General features: G+C 37.9%; 1 protein-coding gene across 1 annotated transcript in view; it reads right to left on the bottom strand.

The window, feature by feature from the left end:
- LOC124545739 (cubilin-like) overlaps positions 1-22089 on the bottom strand; it is a 718402-nt gene that overhangs the window by 475537 nt on the left and 220776 nt on the right. The window contains exon 24 of the mRNA XM_047124681.1: positions 261-417. Coding sequence (XP_046980637.1) covers positions 261-417 — 157 coding nt within the window. The remainder of the gene's footprint in view (positions 1-260; positions 418-22089) is intronic.

Here is a 22089-nt window from a genome sequence, read left to right as displayed (position 1 = left end):
CATTATCATGTATCTTACAACAAAGCTAACAACTTACTATTAAGAGGTCACTCCAATTGTATGTATAAGTGATGTATGGACTTGCATCTTGCTATTACTGAATTAATCCTCACCTTCTCACCTTTGTTAAAAAAAAATTTCAGTAAGACCTAATGTTTTCAAGCATCTGGTACAACTGGTCCACGGCATTGACAGAGACCTAAATCAACCTAAATCAATCTTCACAGCAGGCAGTATGAAGTACAGCACATCATGCTTACCAGTATCATACTTTGCGTGGAAGCCTCGACCACTACCACTGAAGTCAGACTTGAATGTAACAAACATGTGATTGGAAGATGATCGGATAAACGCTGGGTGTGAACTGGAACAATATGTTCCCAGGAGTCGGCCAGATGGGTCCTTTCCATCGCGAACCTGAAACAAAGTAATTAATGCAATGAATATACTGTATTTCAAACAGATATTTCTTCTGTGGGCGCACAGTACAGGACACATTATTGTGGGGATCTTACTACTTTCTACACACAGTATCACTCACATCCACAAATTCATCATTTTACCATAGTCAGGTTTCTACTACTGAACAATATCAGTACCATCCAAACTTATGAGTTAACCCCTTCCTGAAGGTACTGGAAAAAATGTGTGTGCAAGAAGCATAACTCTCTCACAATAAGATACTTATCATTAGGCAGTCTCAATTTGGATTTTAAAAGGACCTCTTCACAGAAAATGCCATTTCGCAACTCTCATGTTCGACTGCACAGAATCTAAATGACGAAATATTACCAAATGTTATCTTCCATGGCTTGTCAAAAGCGTTTCACTATGCATTTCACATTATTCTCATCAAGATGCTCAATAATTGGAATGAATGGGATGCAGAATGTTGCATTAAGAAACTCAAGGAGAGTAAACAATGAAAGAGCACCTTCAAAATGAGGAATAATCACTACTGGTGTACCACAGTCAGTGATATTGGTGTTCTTGTGTAATATCTTCAGCTACATCTATACTCTACAAATCACCATGAAATGCATGGTGCAGGGTACATCCCACTATAGCAGCTAACAGAGTTTCTTCCCATTCCATTCATATATGGAGCAAAGGAAAAATGACTGTCTGAATGCCCCTTTGCATGCCCGAATTATTCTAATCTTATCCTCACAATCCCTATGTATGTGATACATAGGAGGTTGTAGTATATTCCTAGAATCATAATTTAAAGACAATCTTGAAACTTTATTAATAGACTTTCATAAGATAGAATGAGATGTTCACTCTGCAGCGGAGTTTCATTTCATAAGATAGTTTACATTTATTTTGAAGAGACTTCCAGTTAAGTTCCTTCACTATCTCTGTGGCAGTCTCCCATGGATCAAACAAACATGCGACCATTTGTGCTGCCCTCCTCTTTATACACTCAGTAACCCCCCCCCCCCCCCCTCCCCGGTTAGTCCTGTTTGGTATGGTTCCCACAAACTTCAGCAACATTCTACAACTCGCCAGAAAAAGGTTTTTAAGCAATCTCCTTTGTAGACTGATTGCACTTCCCCAGTATTCTACCAATAAACTGAAATGTACCACCTACTTTAACCACACCTGAGCCTAAGTGACCATTCCATTTCGTATCCCTACAATGTGTTACACGTAGATGTTTGTATGACTTGACCGATCCAACAGTGACTCACTCATACGTTACTGTCACAGGATACTATTTTTTTCCCCTCTCTCGATTTTGTGGAATGCACAGTTTTACATTTTTGAACATCTAGAGCAAGTTATCAATATTTCATCACTTTAAAGTGGACTGTGTTAAAGCTTTTAACCCTCTGACTGCTGGAGGCACTCCATCTGCTTGGCACGCTGAGGTGCCAAGACCTGCTGCGTAATCTGGCTACTTGCGCTAGGTGCCTGTCCCTCGGAGATGCCGCCACAGTCGGAGAGGCCCATGCCACCCAACCTGCCCTGTGCTGAACACTTCTGGACTGATTACGACTCGCTCACAGCCAACATGAATTTTTGGCAACTTTGAGCTGTAATATCTCAGACAATAGTTTTTTTAAAGAAATCAAATTTTGCCATCTCGTACAACTTTATGTGTTCTCTTCAGAATAATAATGAAAAGAATTTTACTAGCCATATTCAGCCAGAAAATTGTAGGTAAATCAGCCAAAAAAATTGACACCAAAAAAATTTCCAAGCTTGGATTCTTGCATCTCCTGAACTAATGCTACGACGGATGTGAAACTTGGCATGTAGCAACCTAACAACACAAGGTTCTTCAATATGAAGTTTCATTTCCACAGCACTTTCCAGTGCTGAATGAATTAAGCACAAAATTGAAGATTTTGTAAAAACATCAAAAATGCGGTATTTTCATTCTGATTTTGCTAAAAATCTATGCTCTGTAAAACATACCTAGCTGTATAACTGGAATGAAAGTTGGGCACAAAAAACAGGCTTGAAAACAATGTAAACTTCGGATTTGCATATCTATAGTTCAATTCTTTTATCTTGGCGCCTCGCGCATACCCGCCCAGATGTGGGAGATTGCTGCGTTGCCAGTTGCAAACGACGCACGCGCCAAGAGAAGCAGCGCCGTAGTACAGTATAGTTCGTAAACTTACGTTTAGGGGGGAGCGCGCACTTTATGAAGTAAAGTAGCCACGGCCGCATTAACCCTTTCGCTGCTACAGAGACATGTTCCCCGCATTCCGTGCTATGCGCGAATTTGTCATCACTGCACTGCTCGTCTGTGCAGACACATGGTTTTCCAACTGCTTTGACACACTTATCATTCGATTTCACAAAAACTATTTGGACTCAAAATTATAAAAACCATAAACATATTATGATTATAATGAAGAGACAAAGCACTAGAAATTTCAAAAAATTACATTCAAACGAATAAAATTCATGAAGTAAGACACTTCAATACTGTTTTTAAATAAAGAAAATATTAAGCTCAAAACAAGGTTTGAACCCGGAGCCATTCGCGTAGCAGCCAAATACCTTAACCATTACACTAACGCAGCTTATCATTCAATAGGATTCCTCTCCAGCATGCACCAAGAGAAGCAGCGCCATAGTATAGTATAGATCGCAAACTCACATTTAGGGGGGAGTGTGCAGTTTATGAAGTAAAGTCAATACCGACAAACACTGTTGGTATGACTATGAATTACTCACATTTTGTCTAAGTACAATAGGAAATAAACAATTACTGCTGTTCTTTATTGTGAAAAAGCGGTTCGTGAGAATGATACAAACACCTTTCCTTGCTATCGCCTGAATTAGGAGGCTTATTGATTGTTCGGTTTAATTAATTAATAGAATATGAAACAACTGGTATAAAGAATGCTTTTTCCAAACTTTCTACTAAAGGAAGTCTGCTATCAAGACATTTCTTTTGTACAATTACTGTATTTATGACTGAATGTTTCTAAAACTGAAGGCACTCGTTTGTGCTCTGCACTGCTGTCAAGCTCTGGCAACATCATTGTCTGTTCATTGGCTGACTGTGTTTTGTGACATCAGATGCACAGAGCGAACCTAAACTGGGATGCAGGCGTAAATGACGCGCACTTTAGTAGAGTGAATGCATGATGAAAATGAAATTTAGAGTGCAATAGATTGACAGCACAACGATAATGAATAAAAATTTTTATTTCCCTACTATTTTCCAATAATCTACAAATTAGTCAAAAAGATGTTGATTTTTATGAAAAGGTGAAAGCAACATATGTTCGATACTTCTTTTAGAAATACCATTTTCCATTAATTTGTTCAAAGCCAGTCTCATTCAAACAACAAATTTTAAGCCCCCCACCCTACCCAGAACAATGATCTTATTTTCCAATATTGGCTAGCAACAGATGCAAAGTAGCAATAAAAATTGCACTGAGAACAGAGTTTTAACTTTGGAATGTTGTTTCTAGTTGATCAAAGGTGTTTAAACCAGTTATGGAAGACAAGTTTTGTACAAGCAGACCAAACGTGATCTATATCTGTACTACTAAGAATAAAAGAAAGAATATAAATGTCCATGTTATGTGTTAATAATTTAAATGTATCATACATAGATTAATATATGGGTTTTGTTATATTGGCGCAATGTACTCAGTGTAATAACATTTGCCACAGTACAGATATTGCGCCATATCAATCACCAAGTAAGTTCATTTGCCAGTAAACTGCTCCATATGAAGAAGTCAGGCTTCGTTTTAATAGTTTTACACCTGCTGCAACTATTTCCCATCCTTCTTTTCGATCCATGCATTGGACTGGCACTGGAGAAGTTAAAAGTAGATTTATATTTTTTTTACATTTTTGCCTTTTTTTTTAGTAATTCATTCAGAAGCATCAATAAATTTTCTCAGATTTAGTTCCCAATGATTAATAATGCGTCTTTGTATGATAAAGTCTCAAAGTAGGGTGCAACACATAATGGAATGTTGCAAGTTTCGCACTAGTATCTAGTTTCCCGCCGTACTTTCTGTTTAGTGCAAACAACGGAGCTGCACGATAGTGTACTTTTCTGTGAATGTTCACACACATTAACAGGCAGAAAATGTCTCCCTGTGAATTGCAGAGGATTCTTGTCATCATGGTGCCTTCCCCTCCCAGCTTTTTTCTGTTCTGTAGCATATTTTTCTACACTCTCCCTTATGAGAGAAAGGTGAAACTCTGCGAATGCCATTTTTCACCCTGTTACTGACCGGTGGAGAGTACGGGCATTTAGAATGCACAAATCCAGAGTGTGAAAAAATATTTCTTGTACCATTTCACAGTCTTACACACTGATCCCACTGAGCTCAGTAATATGTCACAACGGTCAACTGCACCCATACTCGAACTGTAATCTACAATACAATGCAATTTATTTTATTTTTTCACCAGTATTTCTGTCAGTCTTCTATGTTTCAAACATTTGTGCTATGTGACTTGTGGTCAACGTGCACACCTCTCTCTTATCACACCACTTGATAGCAAGTACCTCGTCAGTGGACTTAAACTCAGTTTCTCCCTGTTTAAATTTCTTCTGCAGTTTTGGCATGTTGCGTGTATTCTTATGAACAGTATTACATGCAGCTGTTCCATGGTTGTGAAGCCAGAGGAACATATACAATATGACACAGTCCCATAAGAGTTGCCACTATGTTGCCATTTTTTCCCAAATTGTGGATCCCAATTTCTGCTATTGAACCTGTATATACAATAAAATCCAAAATATACCCAGTCTGACATTCAAACAGTACAAATGTCTTTATTCGGGATCTACTTTGTTTGGTTGGAATAAACTGCTTAAAAGATAATCGTCCTTTGAAGAGCAAGAGACTTTCATCTATACAAAGCTTGTGAAGTGGGCAAAATGAATTACGAAACATCTGATGAACATTGTCAACATTCGTCCTAATTTTAAATAGACTGTCGCCTTCAGTACCCACAGAGTTATCACTGAAGTGTAACATTCTCAGAAGTAGACAAAAATGGTCTTAGGACATAATTTCGCTAAAAACTGCTGTGTTCAAAAGTGTATCTCTGGACCAATAATCACTTAAGTTTAACTTCTTAACTCATGCCATTAGAAGGCAAATAGCAACAAAACAATATATTTCCTCAAATCCAGTGTCTTTCCACATTGACAATCGAGAATTCACAGATTCTGTAGTATTTTCTCTGGAATAAATGTAAAAACGATTTGTTTCGTCTGCAATAAATTGCGACAGTTCTTGAGACATAAATATCACAAAAAAATGAAAGAATGCTTGGGTGAGTATCTAATTGACATTCGTGTCCTGAACTTGAGTCATCAAAGTAATGGTTTAATGGCTGGAAGTCAGTTTCTTTCCAGTCAAATGTGTCACTAAAGCGCGCTCTTTTCCGAACCGTTTCACTGTCACTTTCTGATTCCTCGGGTTCAGAGAAACTTCTGACTGTCATTCTTGCTCTCCCCTCTGATGTAAAGGGCTGAGGACTACAGCTTTGAGATTCTGTTGAAGAATCATCACTGCTAGAAACATCAGAAAATTCATGTTCACTGTCGCTCCTAGTGAGCATATCCAGGATTTCTTTATCTGTGCAACCATAGTGACGTGACATTTCTCATGTAAAAAACAAGAAAACTGACAAAAACACAGGAATCAAAGTCGAATTCTGCAAAGAGGGAACACAGCAACAAACATATACGCACCCTCAAACTATACAGTCGGACCACTGAACAGCTACTGGAAGAACAGGGTGGAAAGACAGTTGTGCACGTTTACACATCTGTAGTGCTCAGGTAGTTGTGACTCAGCGTGCCTAAACTCGTCCCTAGCAGTGGAAAGGCTGGTGGCATGGTATGCGTCAACACATCCTTAGCGCTGTAGAGAAGACCCAAGGGCTGCGCATACACACGTCAGGTACGCCAGGCGAAACTGCGAGGTATGACGAGTTAACACGTCCCCAGCAGTCAAAAGGTTAATAAGATCTGACTGAATATTTATGTAGCTTCTTTTAGACAGTATTTCATTACAGATAACTGCATCATTTCCAAAAAGTCAATGGTTACTATTGTCTGCAATGTCATTAAATATAACACATAAACAGCAAGAGTCCCAACACACTTCTCTGGGGTACACCTAAAGTTACTTCTACATCTAATGAGAACTCTACATCCAAGACAACATGCTGTGTCCTCCTTACCAAACAGTCCTTGATCCAGTCACAAATATCACATGATACCCCATATCATTGTACTTTTGACAATAAGCATAGCAGTGGTACTTAGTCAAATGCTTTTCAGAGGTCAAGATGTACTGCATCTACATGCTAACCTTGCTCCAAAGCTTTCAGTATTTCAAGTGAGAAAAATGCAAGCTCTGTTTTACACGATCTGTGTTTTTGCAATCCATTCTGGTTGGCAGTGAGGAGGTCATTCTGTTCAAGATACCTCATTATGTTTGAGATGAGAATATGTTCTAAGATTCTACAACAAAAAGGTGTCAAGGATATTGGGTGGTAGTTTTCTGGATCCCTTCTGCTGTTCTTCTTGTAGATGGGTGTGGTTTGCACATTTTTCCAAGAATTGGACAAGTTTTTTTGTTTCAAGTATCCACAATATATTATAGTTAAAAGAGGGGCTAACTCAGCCACAAACTCAGTATAGAATCTGACAGGGATTCCTTCGGGCCCTGGAGCTTCATTTAATTTTAGTGATTTCAGTGGTCTCTCAACACTGTTGACACTAGTACTTATTTCATGAAGATTAAGTTGGGGAAATTCTCTTGGCTTTTGCTTTGTAAAGGAATATTTGAAAACAGAGCTAAGCATTTCTGCTTTTGCTTTACTATCCTCAATTTCAGTTCCTGTCTCATTCACTAGCACCATGACACTAACTTTGGTGCCACTAACAGCCCTTAGATATGACCAGAATTTCTTTGGGATTTGTGAAATATCATTTGACAATATTCTGTTATGGTAGCGATTGAAGACATCACGTATTGCTCTTTTGACAGCCAAACATGTTTCATTCAGCATCTCTCTGCTATAGCCCTATGCTTTGTTTTACACCTATTACAAAGAAATTTCTGTTTCTTTAGAAGTTTCTTTGCAGAGACTATATACCATGGAGGTGGTCTACATGCTCCTGCCCTGTGCTGAAAGTTTCAAGTTCCTCATTGATATATGATGCTTCTGATTTTTTTATCTAGTTTACTGAACATACATATCTTTCTGCTTGTTTTAGTTGTTCTTGGTACCTTGGTAATAATTGTTGCCACAACTGCATCATATTCACTGATATCAGATTCAATCTGGACATCCTCAAAGAGCTCAAATCTATTTGTTTCCATTAGATCTGATATATTTTCATCATGAGTAGTATTCTTAACTATCTGTTCTCAGTAGTTTTCAGATAAGGTATTTAGTAATGTTTCACATGATGTCTTATCATGTTCACCACTAGCAAAACTGTAATTTGTCCCAATTAATTGTTGGATGATTACAGTCTCCATACAAATAAATGTGCACATTGCATGGATTTTTTACTTAGCTGTTTCTTTGCAGATTTCAGCAAACGCATGCTGAAGAAGAAGAAGACTGCAATGTGAGTTTACCTCAGTTAAAGTCATTAAATGTGCTGTGTCAACAAAGCACATCTTCTGCCTGTAGCAGCTAATGACATAAATGATATTCCAACATATACTGAAGTGCCACAGAAACTGATATAGGTAGTGACACGTAAACAGGCAGAATACAGCACTGCTGTCAGGAATGCTATATAACACAAGAAGTGTCTTATGTAGTTGTTAGATCAGTTACTGCTGCTACAGTGGCAGGTTATCAAGATTTAAATGAGTTTGAACGTGGCGTTATAGTTGGCGCATGAGACACAGCATCTCCGAGGTAGCAATGAAGTGCAGATTTTCCCATATGACCATTTCATGAGTGTACTGTTAATATCAGGAATCCAGTAAAACATCAAATTCTGACACGGGCGTGGCCAGAAAAAGATTCTGCAAGAACAGGACCAATGACAATTGAAGGGAATGTTAAATGTGGCAGAAGTGCAACTTTCTGCAAATTGTTGTAGATTTCAATGCTGGTACATCAACAAGTGTCAGCATGTGAACCGTTCAATGACCAATGACAATTGAAGGGAATGTTAAATGTGACAGAAGTGCAACTTTCTGCAAATTGTTGTAGATTTCAATGCTGGTACATCAACAAGTATCAGCATGTGAACCGTTCAATGAAACATCATCGATTTGGGCTTTCAGAGCCAAAAGCTGACCACACCAGTAGAAATAATTCTTGAGGTTAAATCAATAAATAAAACATAATATTTTAAATTCTTAGGCGTTAATACATATAAGAACATGAACTGGTGTTAACATGTTACAGATCTACAAATTCTCAGCTCTGCTGGTTTAACATTACAGATACAAGATTCTGGATGTGAAAATGTAAAAAAGTTTCTATTTTCATTCACTAACATCTTTTGGCATCATATTCTGAGATAACCTATCATTCAGGAAAAATGTGTTTGTCACAGACGAGTGAGTAATAAGGACAATGTGTGGTGTTCACACTAGAACTTCTTCTTAAACAGTTGGTTGTGCTGTCAATGTCATCACAGTATATTTCAACCCTTATGAAGTTTGTTTGTCAATAACCAAACACAGATTGAAAATAATTTAACTTTCATAAATGTAATGTTACCAGGAGAAATTATTAACACTATACATTACTCAGTCATAGTGTGGTACAGAAGGTAGTTAGATATTCCACTCTAAAAATCCAATGAATAAAGAATTTAATGGATAGTAAAATTGACTTCAAACACAACAAGAAATAATTTCTACTTGACAACTCCTACTCTATAGAGGAATTCCTGAATGTGTGTAGTATGATTTTTGTTCGTTTGTGTGAATGTGTGTGTAAGAAAGGGAGAATAAATATAATTCACCATTATATGCATGTAGAAAAAGAAGAAAACCCTTAAGAAATATGTGAATGGCCAGCATGTTGCCATTCTTCCAATGAAAATATATACTATAATATTATACAACTGTCTCATTCCGTATCATAGTAAGAGGTTGCAATTATGTCCGCAGAATATCCAAATAACTAACTCCGTGCTTCTATGGAAAAGTTTTGGTTTGCTGTGAAAATGTAGTCATCCTCTATCTTTGGATTGCATGATACAAATTTTTTGTCATTCATTTGTTACCCATGAGGATGAGGCATCCAAGCTGTAACTTTACACAATGTATACCAGTTAGTCCATTAACTGATAACCAACAATCATTTCCATAAGGCTGTGGCCTCAATTTTCTCTAGTCCCATTCATTGCCACATCCTTCCCCCTCTCCTCTGATCTTTTCTGCTATACTAAAAAGGTAATGCAAGTCCAAGCTTATGGAAATGAAACTCCTTATCCTAGAGTTACATTTGGGAGGGAAAAAAAACGATGAAGTAGCCATCAGAGGCATTCAGAAAATTGGAAGAGATTCATTACAGATATAAGTAGAAGATTATATGGAATAAAACACAAAAAATGGCAATGAACACAATAGTTTAATGAATCTGTTTCCAGGAGATACTTTACTACTGCATTATCCATACTATTCTAATGACTCACTTTTAGTCTTACATCAAGAAATACAACAATACTTTGGAAACAAATTCTAGCACCAATGTGAGGAATCTTTCTTTCCATTTGGCCCAGCAGCACATCCAGTTTCAGACTTTGCCCTTCATGTAATCATGAATCTTCATATCCAACGTAATATCCTTTCAAACACTTCTTCACAAAATACCTCAATAACACACCAAGTATAATTAGTGGTAAATCAACCACTACATGCCCATCTTCCAGCAATTACATGACAATGTCATTAGAGATGGACCACAAGCTTGGACTGGGGAAAGATGGGAAAGGACATCAACCATGACCTTCTGGAAGGATATGCTTTAAGCATTTAAAGGATTGATGGAAAACTGGGATGGCTCTCGGCCAATAAACTTGTTCATTCTCCAATAAACAGATTCCAGTCATAAAATGTGATTCTGCCATGCCTACATGTGATGAAGCAAGCTGGGATCTTTTTACTTCCCTTCTTGTTTTGTCATCTGACTCCTTAAATTATTTTTTTTGACTAATTATCATTAACATATGTGAGTATAATCTGCATTTCCATAAAAGAGAAAAGTTGGCCATCAGTCTTAAAAAATATAACACCAGGTCCAGTTTTGTGCTTAGTTTTGTGTATGTCATCAATATCCTAATTTATTTTGACTATTCCTAGCTAGTATCTTTCATTATAGGATGAAATGAATGATTGTTTCATAACTTAAATCCTATTGTTGACGTATAAAGAAATATAAATTCTGTACTAATCATTAACATTTGGAAGACAAAACACTGGCATTCTTTAAGTATTTATTTGGCTCTATTCGAAAACATATTAGCAAAGCCAGCTCTTAATTAATTCCAAAGTACTTACCAGTTTTGTCAAAACTATTGTTTGTGTAAGTACATCTGTTAATTTCATCATTTAAACAAATAATATGGCTTAGCCATCGTAGTATAAGAAACTGTTAAAAACCAATATTTCAACGTATTCAGTTAATGTAATGAGTTATGTTTTAATTGTAATTTCTGTAAAGTAAACATCAAACAATGTATAGTTTCAGTACCCATTATTATGGTGATATATAAAGGCTCAATTTTTGGTCATGAGACCATGAGTCCACGCCCGATTTTCAGACATGAAACCTGTATTGGTTAGGTCAACAACAATGCATCAACTTAACTGTGAAACAAGTGTAACACAAATAGGCCACGTGTTAAAACAATGACAGTGTCTGTTCAATATTTTCCGTATTATTCTGCAAGAACTGTGAACTGCATGGTTAGGTTTTTTCTGCTCACATATATTAAACAGTAAACTATTGTAGCAGATTGATGATGACTGCCTCCAACCTATTAATGAGGCTTATCAAAATTCGCCAATAGATAACTGGCCATATAACTGTGTAATATAGGGGGGTTGTGAACAGTGAAAGTAAAGAACTGTGAAATTCAGCTGTGCAACTGTTGGCTACATAATTTACAGTAGTCAGTGTTGAACTTCCATCCCCCATTTTTCAACCAGTATAACAACGCAGTATGTTGACACCTAGGACTATCAACAAGATAATAATGCAGAATACCTATCTAAAGCTGCCATAATTTGTCATTGAATTCAATATGTTTTTGAGTAACAAATTTCTTCAGTCATGACAACATAAAGAAGGAAGAGGTAGCTAAAGCTAATAAATAACATGGACATTCAAATAATTACTACTTAAAATCTCTCAGTTTTCCCACTGGCGTAGCACCTTTAATTCTGCTATTTATTTTATTTTTCCACTCACTTCTAGACTCTTTTTATTTATTTATTTCATCCACTTGCATAGTGCTCCATTATTGTTATTTTATCCTTTGCAAAACAACTGATATTAAGAAAATCTTTCATATGCCAAAAAATTCTTCTCACTATCCATGCTTTGATTGCTTTTAAGTTTCTGTTTCTGTCACGAACTATGCAAACACTCCTGAAGAATGTTTTTCCAGATTTGCTTTCCATTAACTTTCAGCAAATGAGACTATTCTCGCACAAATATTTCTCACAATTATTTTTTAATGTAAACTGTAGCATATTCTTTCTTCGTATATGATGATGGCATCAGCTATTTCATACACTTTTAGCTGCAGGCCATTCAATGCTATATTGTACCATTTCTAAATGTTACAATCTGTGACTACTAATTTGCAAAGTCCTGCATGTGTCACATCATCAAGATAAGTAGAGAATTTTTTAATTCAGACATTTTTTTATTTTTGTTTTTGAAAGAGAAGGAAGCTTGCAAGCCTTTATAAACTTTAGATGAATTTCTACTGGGATCCAGCAAAAACATAATTTTTTACTGTGCTTATTTCATTTCAACTACCTGAATAAAAAGCACACAACACAATTTGATTTCTCCTCAGAACATTGCAGAAGATGACCAAGTCTATCACCAGATATTACAAACAAATGCAGCTGACAACTCAGCTATACACCCTGGAAATGTCATCAACTGCATAACTATCTTAAAAACATATATAAACAAAGACATTCTGCAGACAGAAGTTGAAAATTAGTGAACAATGTTGATCGACTCATATCAATTCAGAAAAGTAAAATTCCAAATATATCCACAGCATTTTTGTGACAGTCAATAAAATTTTCTCCTTGTTTTTGTGGTCGTAGCATATAACACAATACTTATCTGTGTTCAAATTCATACTACTGTGGTACAGAAATTAATTATCTAACAATTCGAGCTCTATGGATACCTCTTCTTTGTTTGACCATCACAACTCAAATAGGCAGAAATGGTTCTCCCAATTGCAATTGATATTCTAAGTCTTAATTAAAGTTCATTTCTTCTTCTGAAAGCCTTTCTTGTATTTGTCATCTTCTCACCTGTCTCTCAGTACACGTAATTAAAATTCCATTTTTAACATTTGTTTGGTTGCCCATCTTCCTTTCACAGTAGCTTTTATATTTTAATTATCATTTTCCTTGTCTTCCCAAGTGGTAAGTCAGCCCTGACCTGGGGTTCTGGGCAACTTTTCTGAACCCTACACCTTTTCCTAAGCCCCACGAGTCCTTTTCCTTCTCCCGCCTTGGTGAGTAGATTTTTTTATGTATCCAATTACATTACATTGCAGTACCGTTTTTTATATGTGTGTTCTAACGCTGCCATTTGGCAAGTAAATTTTTTATCGATCTCATTACTTATATTTTCAAAATGGATTTTTGTTGATTTATTGCCGTAGATGAAGTCTTATTTTGTATTGTAATTGTATTGTAATTGGAATACATTTGTGCAGGAAAGAACCTTGGGGTCAGCGATAATGGTTTGGGAATGTCATAAGGTTTGACTAAGATGCTACACAGGTTAGGAGGGTGACAGTGGATGGTGTGAGGAGGATATCAGGGAGGGAGGATCTCATTTCTGGGCTTGACTTGAGAAAACCATAGTGTTGATGGAATAAATTTCAAAGCGTTCAAGACCTGAGTAGTGATGAATCAAAAGTGGGTGCTTCTGACAGTTTTGGAAGTGGGAACTATACACTATGTAATCAAAAGTATCCGGACACCTGGCTGAAAATGACTTACAAGTTTGTGGCGCCCTCCATCGGTAATTCTGGAATTTGATATGTTGTTGGCCCACCCTTAGCCTTGATGACAGCTTCTACTCTCGCAAGCATATGTTCCATCAGGTGCACGGAGGTTTCTTTGGGAATGGCAGCCCATTCTTCGGGGAGTGCTGCACTGAGGAGTGGTATTGCTGTCAGTTGGTGAGAACTGTCACGAAGTCGGCGTTCCAAAACATCCCAAAGATGTTCTATAAAATTCAGGTAAGGACTCTGCACAGGCCAGTCCATTACAGGGATATTACTGTCATGTAACCACTCCACCCACCACAAGCCGTGCATTATGACCTGGTGCTTGATAATGCTGAAAGAAGCAATCGTCATCCACGAATTGCTCTTCGACAGTGGGAAGCAAGAAGGTGCTTAAAACATCAATTTAGGCATGTGCTGTGAGAGTGACATGCAAAACAACAAGGGGTGCAAGCCCCCTCCATGAAAAACACAACCACACCATAACACTATCGCCTCCGAGTTTTGCTGTTGGAACTACACACACTGGCAGATGACATTCACCGGGCATTCGCCATACCCACACCCTGCCATCAGATCGCCACATTGTGTACCATGATTTGTCACTCCACACAATGTTTTTCCACTGTTCAATCATCCAATGTTTACACTTGTTACACCAAGTGCTTGGCATTTACCAGCGTGATGTGTGGCTTATGAGCAGCCGCTCAACCATGAAATCCAAGTTTTCTCACCTCCTGCCTAACTGTCATAGTATTTCTACATCTACATCTACATCATTACTCTGCTATTCACAATAAGTGCGTGGCAGAGGGTTCAAGGAACCACACCCAAGCTGTCTCTCTATCATTCCATTCTTGAACGGTGTATGGGAAAAACGAGCACTCAAATTTTTCTGTGCGAGCCCTGATTTCTGTTATTTTATCGTGACGATCATTTCTCCCTATGTAGGTGGGTACCAACAGAATGTTTTCGCAATCAGAGTTGAAAACTGGTGATTGAAATGTCATTAGAAGATCCCATAGCAAGAAAAAACGCCTTCATTTTAATGCTTGCCACTCCAATTCATGTATCATGTTTGTGGCACTATCTCTTCTATTTTGTGATAATACAAAATAAGCTGCCCTTCTTTGTACTTTTTCTATGTCATCCGTCAGTCCCACCTGATGCAGATCCCACACCGCACAGCAATACTCCAGAATAGGCCAGACAGGTGTAGTGTAAGCAGGCTCTTTAGTAGACCTATTGCACCTTCTAAGTGCTCTGCCACTGAATCACAGTCTTTTTTTGCTCTACTAACAACATTATCTATGTGACGAATCCAATTTAGGTTATTTGTAATCCCCAAGTATTTAGTTGAATTTACAGCCTTCAGAATTATGTTACTTATCGCATAATTGAAATTTAGTGGATTCCTTTTAGTATTCATGGGAATAACATCACACTTTTCTTCATTCAGGTCAACTGGCACTTTTTGCGCCATACAGATATCTTGTCTAAATCATTTCGCAATTTGTTTCGGTCATCTGATGGCTACACAAGACGGTAAATGGCAGCATCATCTGCAAACAATCTAAGATGGCTACTCAGATTGTCTCCTATGTTGTTAAGATAGATTAGGAACAGTAACATTTCCTTGGGGCAGTGGATTCTGATGCAGTTTCAAATTCCTGTGTGATGGTCTCGATAGATGTCTACCTATTACACATTACGACCCTCTTCAACTGTCGGCGGTCTCTGTCAGTCAACAGACAAGGTCGGCTTGTATGCTTTTCTCCTGTTAAGTGTGCCTTCATGTTTCCACTTCGCTACCACATCAGAAACAGTGGATCTAGGGATGTTTAGTAATGTGGAAATCTCGTGTATAGTCGTATGACACAAGTGACACCCAATCACCTGACCACGTTCGAAGTCTGTGAGTTCCGCGGAATGCCCCATGCTGCTCTCTCACGGTGTATAATGACTGCTGAGGTTGCTGATATGGAGTACCTGGCAGTAGATGGCAGCACAATGCACCCAACATGAAAAATGTATGTTTTTGGGAGTGTCTGGATATTTTTGATCACATAATGTATCAGTCAGAGGATGAGAGGAGGGTACTGCACAAGAGATTTGTTTACGGATAAGTTCTGAGATGTAGCTATGAAAGCAGAAAGGCTGGGAGATGTAACTCGTGGTGATGTTGTAGGATTCACTAATGGAGCAGATATGTTTGCTGCACATGCTTAACCTATGGGAAGGGGGCTTTTGATGTGGAAAAGGTGGCAGCTGTCAAAGTACAAGATTATTATAAATTATTGAAGCAATTTTATATAAATTCACTGTAGCTACATTAAATGATATATTGTCACAAAACTCCACACGCATGTAGAAAAACACAAAAACTTTTGTACTGTTGCAGCCACACTTCAGATTTCTGTCACAAGAGTGAAGCAGTGACCAGCTAGACAAGATGGCGACAGCTACTGAAAAAGCGGAAGTTGGGCTTGAAGTGTACATCAGTCTGGTGTAAGAGAGCAACAATGCTTCAGAATGAAGTTGAACAAAGATCCACCAAGTGCCAACTCCATTCACCAATGGTAAGCACAGTTTAAAGCTCCAGGATGCCTCTGCACAGGATATCCAACACATCACCCTGCAGTGAGTGAAGAAATGGTTGAGCACAACTTGTTTGGAAGACATTAAGGAAATGACTCAAGCTGACACCTTACAATCTGTAATTTTTACAAGCTCTGAGTTTTGATAACAAAACCAGAGCCTTTGAATTTTCAGCACTGTTGCAACAGTTTATAGAAGAGGATGGGTTTTGTGAGAAACGTATCTTCACTGATGAAGCAAAATTTTTTGCGAATGGCACAGCAAACAAGCAGAGAATCTCCACACTATCGAGCAGCATATTCAAAGTTCACATAAAGCTGATGACGAAGCAACATTTTTTGTGAATGGCACAATGAACAAGCGGAGAGACCCCAAACTATCATCCAACACATTTGAGGTTCACAAAAAATTGTGTTGTGTGCAGTTTCATCAATTAAAGTTTATGGTCCCTTTCCCTTCTGTGACAATACTGTTGCAGAAGAGGTGTATTTGGACATGCTGGAAAATTGGCTCATGCCACAACTGGAGACCGACAGCATGGTGGTGCTCCACACCACTTCCACCACAATGTTCGAGAATTCTTAAATAGGAAATTGCGAAGCTGATGGATCAGTCATGGTGGTGTTGATGATCAGCAATTCATTTTATGGCCTTCACGTTCTCCCGACCTGATTCCATGTTATTTTTTTGGGTAGGGTTGTGGCAAAGATTCAGTGTTTAAGCCTCCTCTATCAATGAACCTACCAGGACTGTGAGGTTGCATACGCATACTTTTGAACTGATTGATAGGGACATGCTGCAACGTATGGTTCAAATGGCTCTGAGCACTATGGGACTTAACATCTGAGGTCATCAGTCCCCTACAACTTAGAACTACTTAAACGTAACTAACCTAAGGACATTACACACATCCATATCCGAGGCAGGATTCGAACCTGCGACCATAGCAGTCGTGCGGTTCCGGACTGAAGCGCCTAGAACTGCTCAGCCACTGTGGCCGGCATATGCTACAACATATGTGGGGAGAACTTAATTATTGAGATGATATCAGCAGAATAACTAGTAGGGCACATATGGAGCACTTGTAATACGTCAAAAAACTTTTTTAGTTTTTCTATGTGTGCACAAAGTTCTGTGACAACATGTCAAATAATAGAGCTACAGCAAATCTGTGAATTAATTCAGTAATTTTTAATAATCTTCTTATGTATTGCTGCTTCATGGTTTGTTTTATTTGGAATGAGGTTTGGATGCTGGTTTTAGTGAGATTATTGCAGGAAGCAAAGGAGTTCTTCTTTGCTGTGAGTACAGTTCACAACAATGACACAAATAAATCTGTGCTGAGCCAAGAGACCCAGTTTCAACAAGTTGAGAAATGCTTCTTTCATCTACATATATGCTCTCCAGACCACTGTTAAATGCATGGCAGAAGGTACTCAGCACAATACCACATGTTATGTTTTCTGCTCACTACAATCCCCTACAGAGCATGTGAGGAAGGAGTGCTTAAATGCTTGCTTGTGTTGCAGTATCCTTACAGAAGTGATATGACAAGTGTCAGCATGAAAAGTTTGACATATGACAGGGGCATCCTGGATCCCTCGGCAGTCTTCTTTACTATGGCAGTTGTGACTCCCACAGCCCTGGCAATAACATTTTAGAAGAAGTGCTTATATTGTTACGATCTTTACTATGGCAGTTGTGACTCCCACAGCCTTGGCAATAACATTTTAGAAGTAGTGCTTATATTGTTACGATCACTAATTTCCAAATTTCACAGCTAACATTCAAAAGATCAAGTACCATGAAAATTAAAGTGTCACAAAAACTGCAAGAAATTCTAGTTATCTAGCTACAGTTACCTTTGCACTTGCTTGAGTGAGGGCTTGCCCACAAGATGGGTTTTTGGTTAAGCTAAGTAAAGGCAAACATTCACAGGCTGACCATACCTGTTGTCACAAAAAAATTCAGCAAAATTCATGAGTACACAAGTAGAACTGTCAAACCAAAGGAAATTGATTTAGGCAAGAATGAAGGGAAAGGCCTTTCGCCAGAAAAAGAAAAAGAGGTACTGACTTCCCAAACATAGGTGGAAACAACTACAAGAAAGAAGATTCCCCTCATTTACAAACTGTATATGTGTTCACAATCGCAGTTCTGAATGAAATAATGTTGTAGAATGTTAGAATATATTCTGAGCTCAAACATAATGAGGTATCTCAAACAGAATGACCTTCTCAATGCCACACAGCATGGATTCCAAAAAGCACTGATCATGTGAAACCCAACTCGTACTTTTCTCACATGACGTACTGAAAGCTTTCGACCAAGGCTATCAGGCAGAAGTACTTCTTGATTTCTAAAAAAGCATTTGTTTCAGTACCACACTGAAGCTTATTGTCAAGAGTATGATCATATGGGGTACGAAGTGAAGGACTTTTTAGCAGGAAGGGCACAGCATGTTATCTTGGATGGAGAGTCATTGTAAGATGTAGAAGTACTTCAGGTGTATCCCAGTGAAGTGTATTAGTATCCTTGCTGTTCATGTCATATATTACTAACCTTGCAGACAATATTAATAGTAATGTCAGGCTTTTTGCAGATGATGCAGTTATCTACAATGAAGTACTATCTTAAAGAAGATGCATAAATATTCTGTCAGATCTAATAAGATTTCAAAGTGGTGCAGAGTTTGGCAACTTGCTTTAAATGTTCAGCAATGTGAAACTGTGCACTTCAAAAAATATAAAAACATATTATCCTATATCTATAATATTAATGAATGACTATTGGAAATGACTAACTCATACAGGTATCTGAGTGTAACGATTTGTAAGAATGTGAAATGAAATGACCACATAGGCTCAGTGTGGGTAAAGCAGATGGTACACTTAATTTTATTGGTAGAATACTAGGGAGGTGCAGTCAGTCTACAAAGGTGATTGCTTACAAATCACTTGTGCAACCTGTCCTAGAATATTGCTCAGGTGTGTGGGACCAGTACCAAATAGCACGTATACAGAGAAGGGCAGCTCGAATGGCAACAGGTTTGTTTAATCCATGGGAGAGTGTCACAGAGATACTGTAGGAACTGAACTGGAAGACTCTTGAAGAGAGATGTACACTATCCCCAGAAGAATTTGGAAGAGCAGATACAGAAATTCTATGGTGTTAATCATCTAACCTCCATTGATTTAAAATACAGTTAGTGGCAGATACCATTTTCGGAACAATCCAGAAAGTACACTGCATTTAATTTTGGAGGCAGAAGTTATCAATTTAAGTTACTTCCCTTTGGCCTTAATATGAGTGCAGGAGTATTTATAACCAGTTTGGATTCAGTGTTAGGACCAAACCTATGCGAAACAGTGACCTTGTAACTGGATGATCTGTTAGTGGCCACTTCTGTATGGGAGGAACATGCTGACATCTTAGAAAGAGTGTTGAGAAAATTTATAGATGCTGAGGTAACAGCCAACGTAGAAAAATCCAAGTTTGGGAGGGAACAAGTAAATTTCCTAGGGTTTATCATATCTCCCCTAGGAATAGTTCCTGATAGTTAGAAAAAAATGAGCAATTGAGGAAATCCCAAGACAAGAACTACGAAACAACGAAAGGCATTTGTCGGTCTTGTATCATTTTTTATAAGATTTATGCTAGACCTACTGTTATATAAAAATACAACATGGTTTTGTCAGATGAATGCCAGAAAGTTTACGAGTGTGTTGAATATGCACTGATAAATTCAAACATACTGTACCACCCTAATATGGAGAAGAACTTTTGTCTTGTGACAGACACATCTTCCTATAGTTTTGGAGGCATGTTTGTTTCAAGCAGAAGGAGCTGGCAACAGAGAAATTAGAGTTATAGCTTTCGCCAGCAGTTTTGACAAGCTGTAGATATTTGATTCTGTTACATAGTTAGAAGCTTCGAGTGTTGTGTGGCTGTGGTTATTATGTTTATGGCAAACAAATAAAAGTATTTTGCAATCATCAAGCTTTAAGCTTTTCATTAACATGCAAACTATTACATGCAAGACTAGCTGGGTGGACTCTAGCCCTGCTACACTGTCTAGACTGCCACAGGCATGCCAAAATTAGTGGAACTAATAGAGCGAGCATCAGAATTTAAGGTATTATTAATAAAGGACCAGTCACACAGACATGAATATTTACACCTATGCAAAAACATAGTTCAGTTACATGACTCAGACCCCTTCTGGGGGAAGTTCAAACAGTCTGTTAAACAAAACCAAAGTAATACCTTAAATCAACATTACAAGGTAGAAAACGATGTGCTATTTTATAGGAGGGACACGAATTTGGGAAATCCTGCATGTGTGCATTCCTAATGAGTACATGAATTCTAACGAGTACAAGGATTTGGGAATCTGGTGTGTGTGCATCCCTAATGACTGCACAGAAGATTTCATATGATATACACACATTGTGTGGGGTCACGTAGGAATTGGAAAGTCTGTCAAAAAGCAAAATCAATCAATAGATCATGCAAAACTGAGCTCCCTTCCCACTGTTCCAGCTTATCCACATTAATTAACATCTGTGGAGGTTTGTGTTGAATCATATATTTTTTCATTCTTTTCTTATATATAAGCTATATGTAAACTGAATGAGTTATAGATGCCACCAAAGGTACATTAATGAGTTTTTTTGTGGCAAAGATAATGTTTTGATACATTGTTAAATATCCGCATGAAACAAAGTAAGAAATATCCTCTTCAATTTATTAATTCATGTATCTTCACCCTTTTGTTTTGGGAAGTGGTAGCGTATGGGCATATGCTTGGACCAGTCATACCAGCATTGTTAAAACTGTGTATTTTAACTATTCATTAAAAATCTTATAGAAAGTTAATAGAAAAGGAATGTTTATTTGCACAGTTAAGAGTTGAAATCCTATCTGTTCATCATTTCATTGCATCAAGAGGTTCAGTGCACGCAAGAATAATTCACACGGTATATGGAGGAGCATTCCTGCACTGACATTGCCACACTCAAGACTAAACACAATGGAATTAGTGTGAAGGTGATGACTCAGACTTCATGAGCACCATGTCCCCTACCCATAGTGAGGGGTGGAGACAAATATTTATTGACTGTCTGTGATACTTTCACCGAGTACCTGAAACTTTACACCACGAAAACCACCACAGAGAACCCAATAATTAAGAGAATCTTGAAAGATTATATCCCAAAAGTGGGTAAACATCATGCCATTTTATCTGAAAATGCCAGATACCTTACTGGTTTCAAATGAAAATCTTTCCTTGATGAACAAGACATTAAGCACATTCTAGTTGCCAGATTCCACATAGAAGCAAGCCACATGGAATGAATATTCTGTGAGTACAGTCGCCTGGTATGCACTTATGCACCTACACAAAATGCCAGGTAGTCTGAATTGGTGTCTGCATTTGAAAGAATATACAGTAACTTACCACACCCAGCAATGAGTTACAGACCCAATGATCTTATGTTTAATGTAACTGAATCAAATGAAGTGGCTAACACCATTGCCAAAACTACCAAGCCAAACAAATCAAGAGATGAAAACCTGAGAGAAGCTCTAGTCAGTTTGACTAGTTGTGCTCAACAGAGTAAAGCAGTGTATGATAAGACTGTCAAAAAGACTATTAACTACCATGCAGGCGACTGAAGTGTTACTTAGAAACCACCCTAAGTTATCCTTGACAAATAAGAGAAATAAGAAGTGGCAAATACTGTATGCAGGACCTTACAAAATCGTACATATGCCAC

The sequence above is a fragment of the Schistocerca americana genome, chromosome 8 (assembly GCF_021461395.2).
Source record: "Schistocerca americana isolate TAMUIC-IGC-003095 chromosome 8, iqSchAmer2.1, whole genome shotgun sequence".
Taxonomy (NCBI): Eukaryota; Metazoa; Arthropoda; class Insecta; order Orthoptera; family Acrididae; genus Schistocerca; species Schistocerca americana.
Note: the sequence above shows the minus strand (reverse complement) of the source record. Positions and strands in the feature narration are given on the sequence as shown.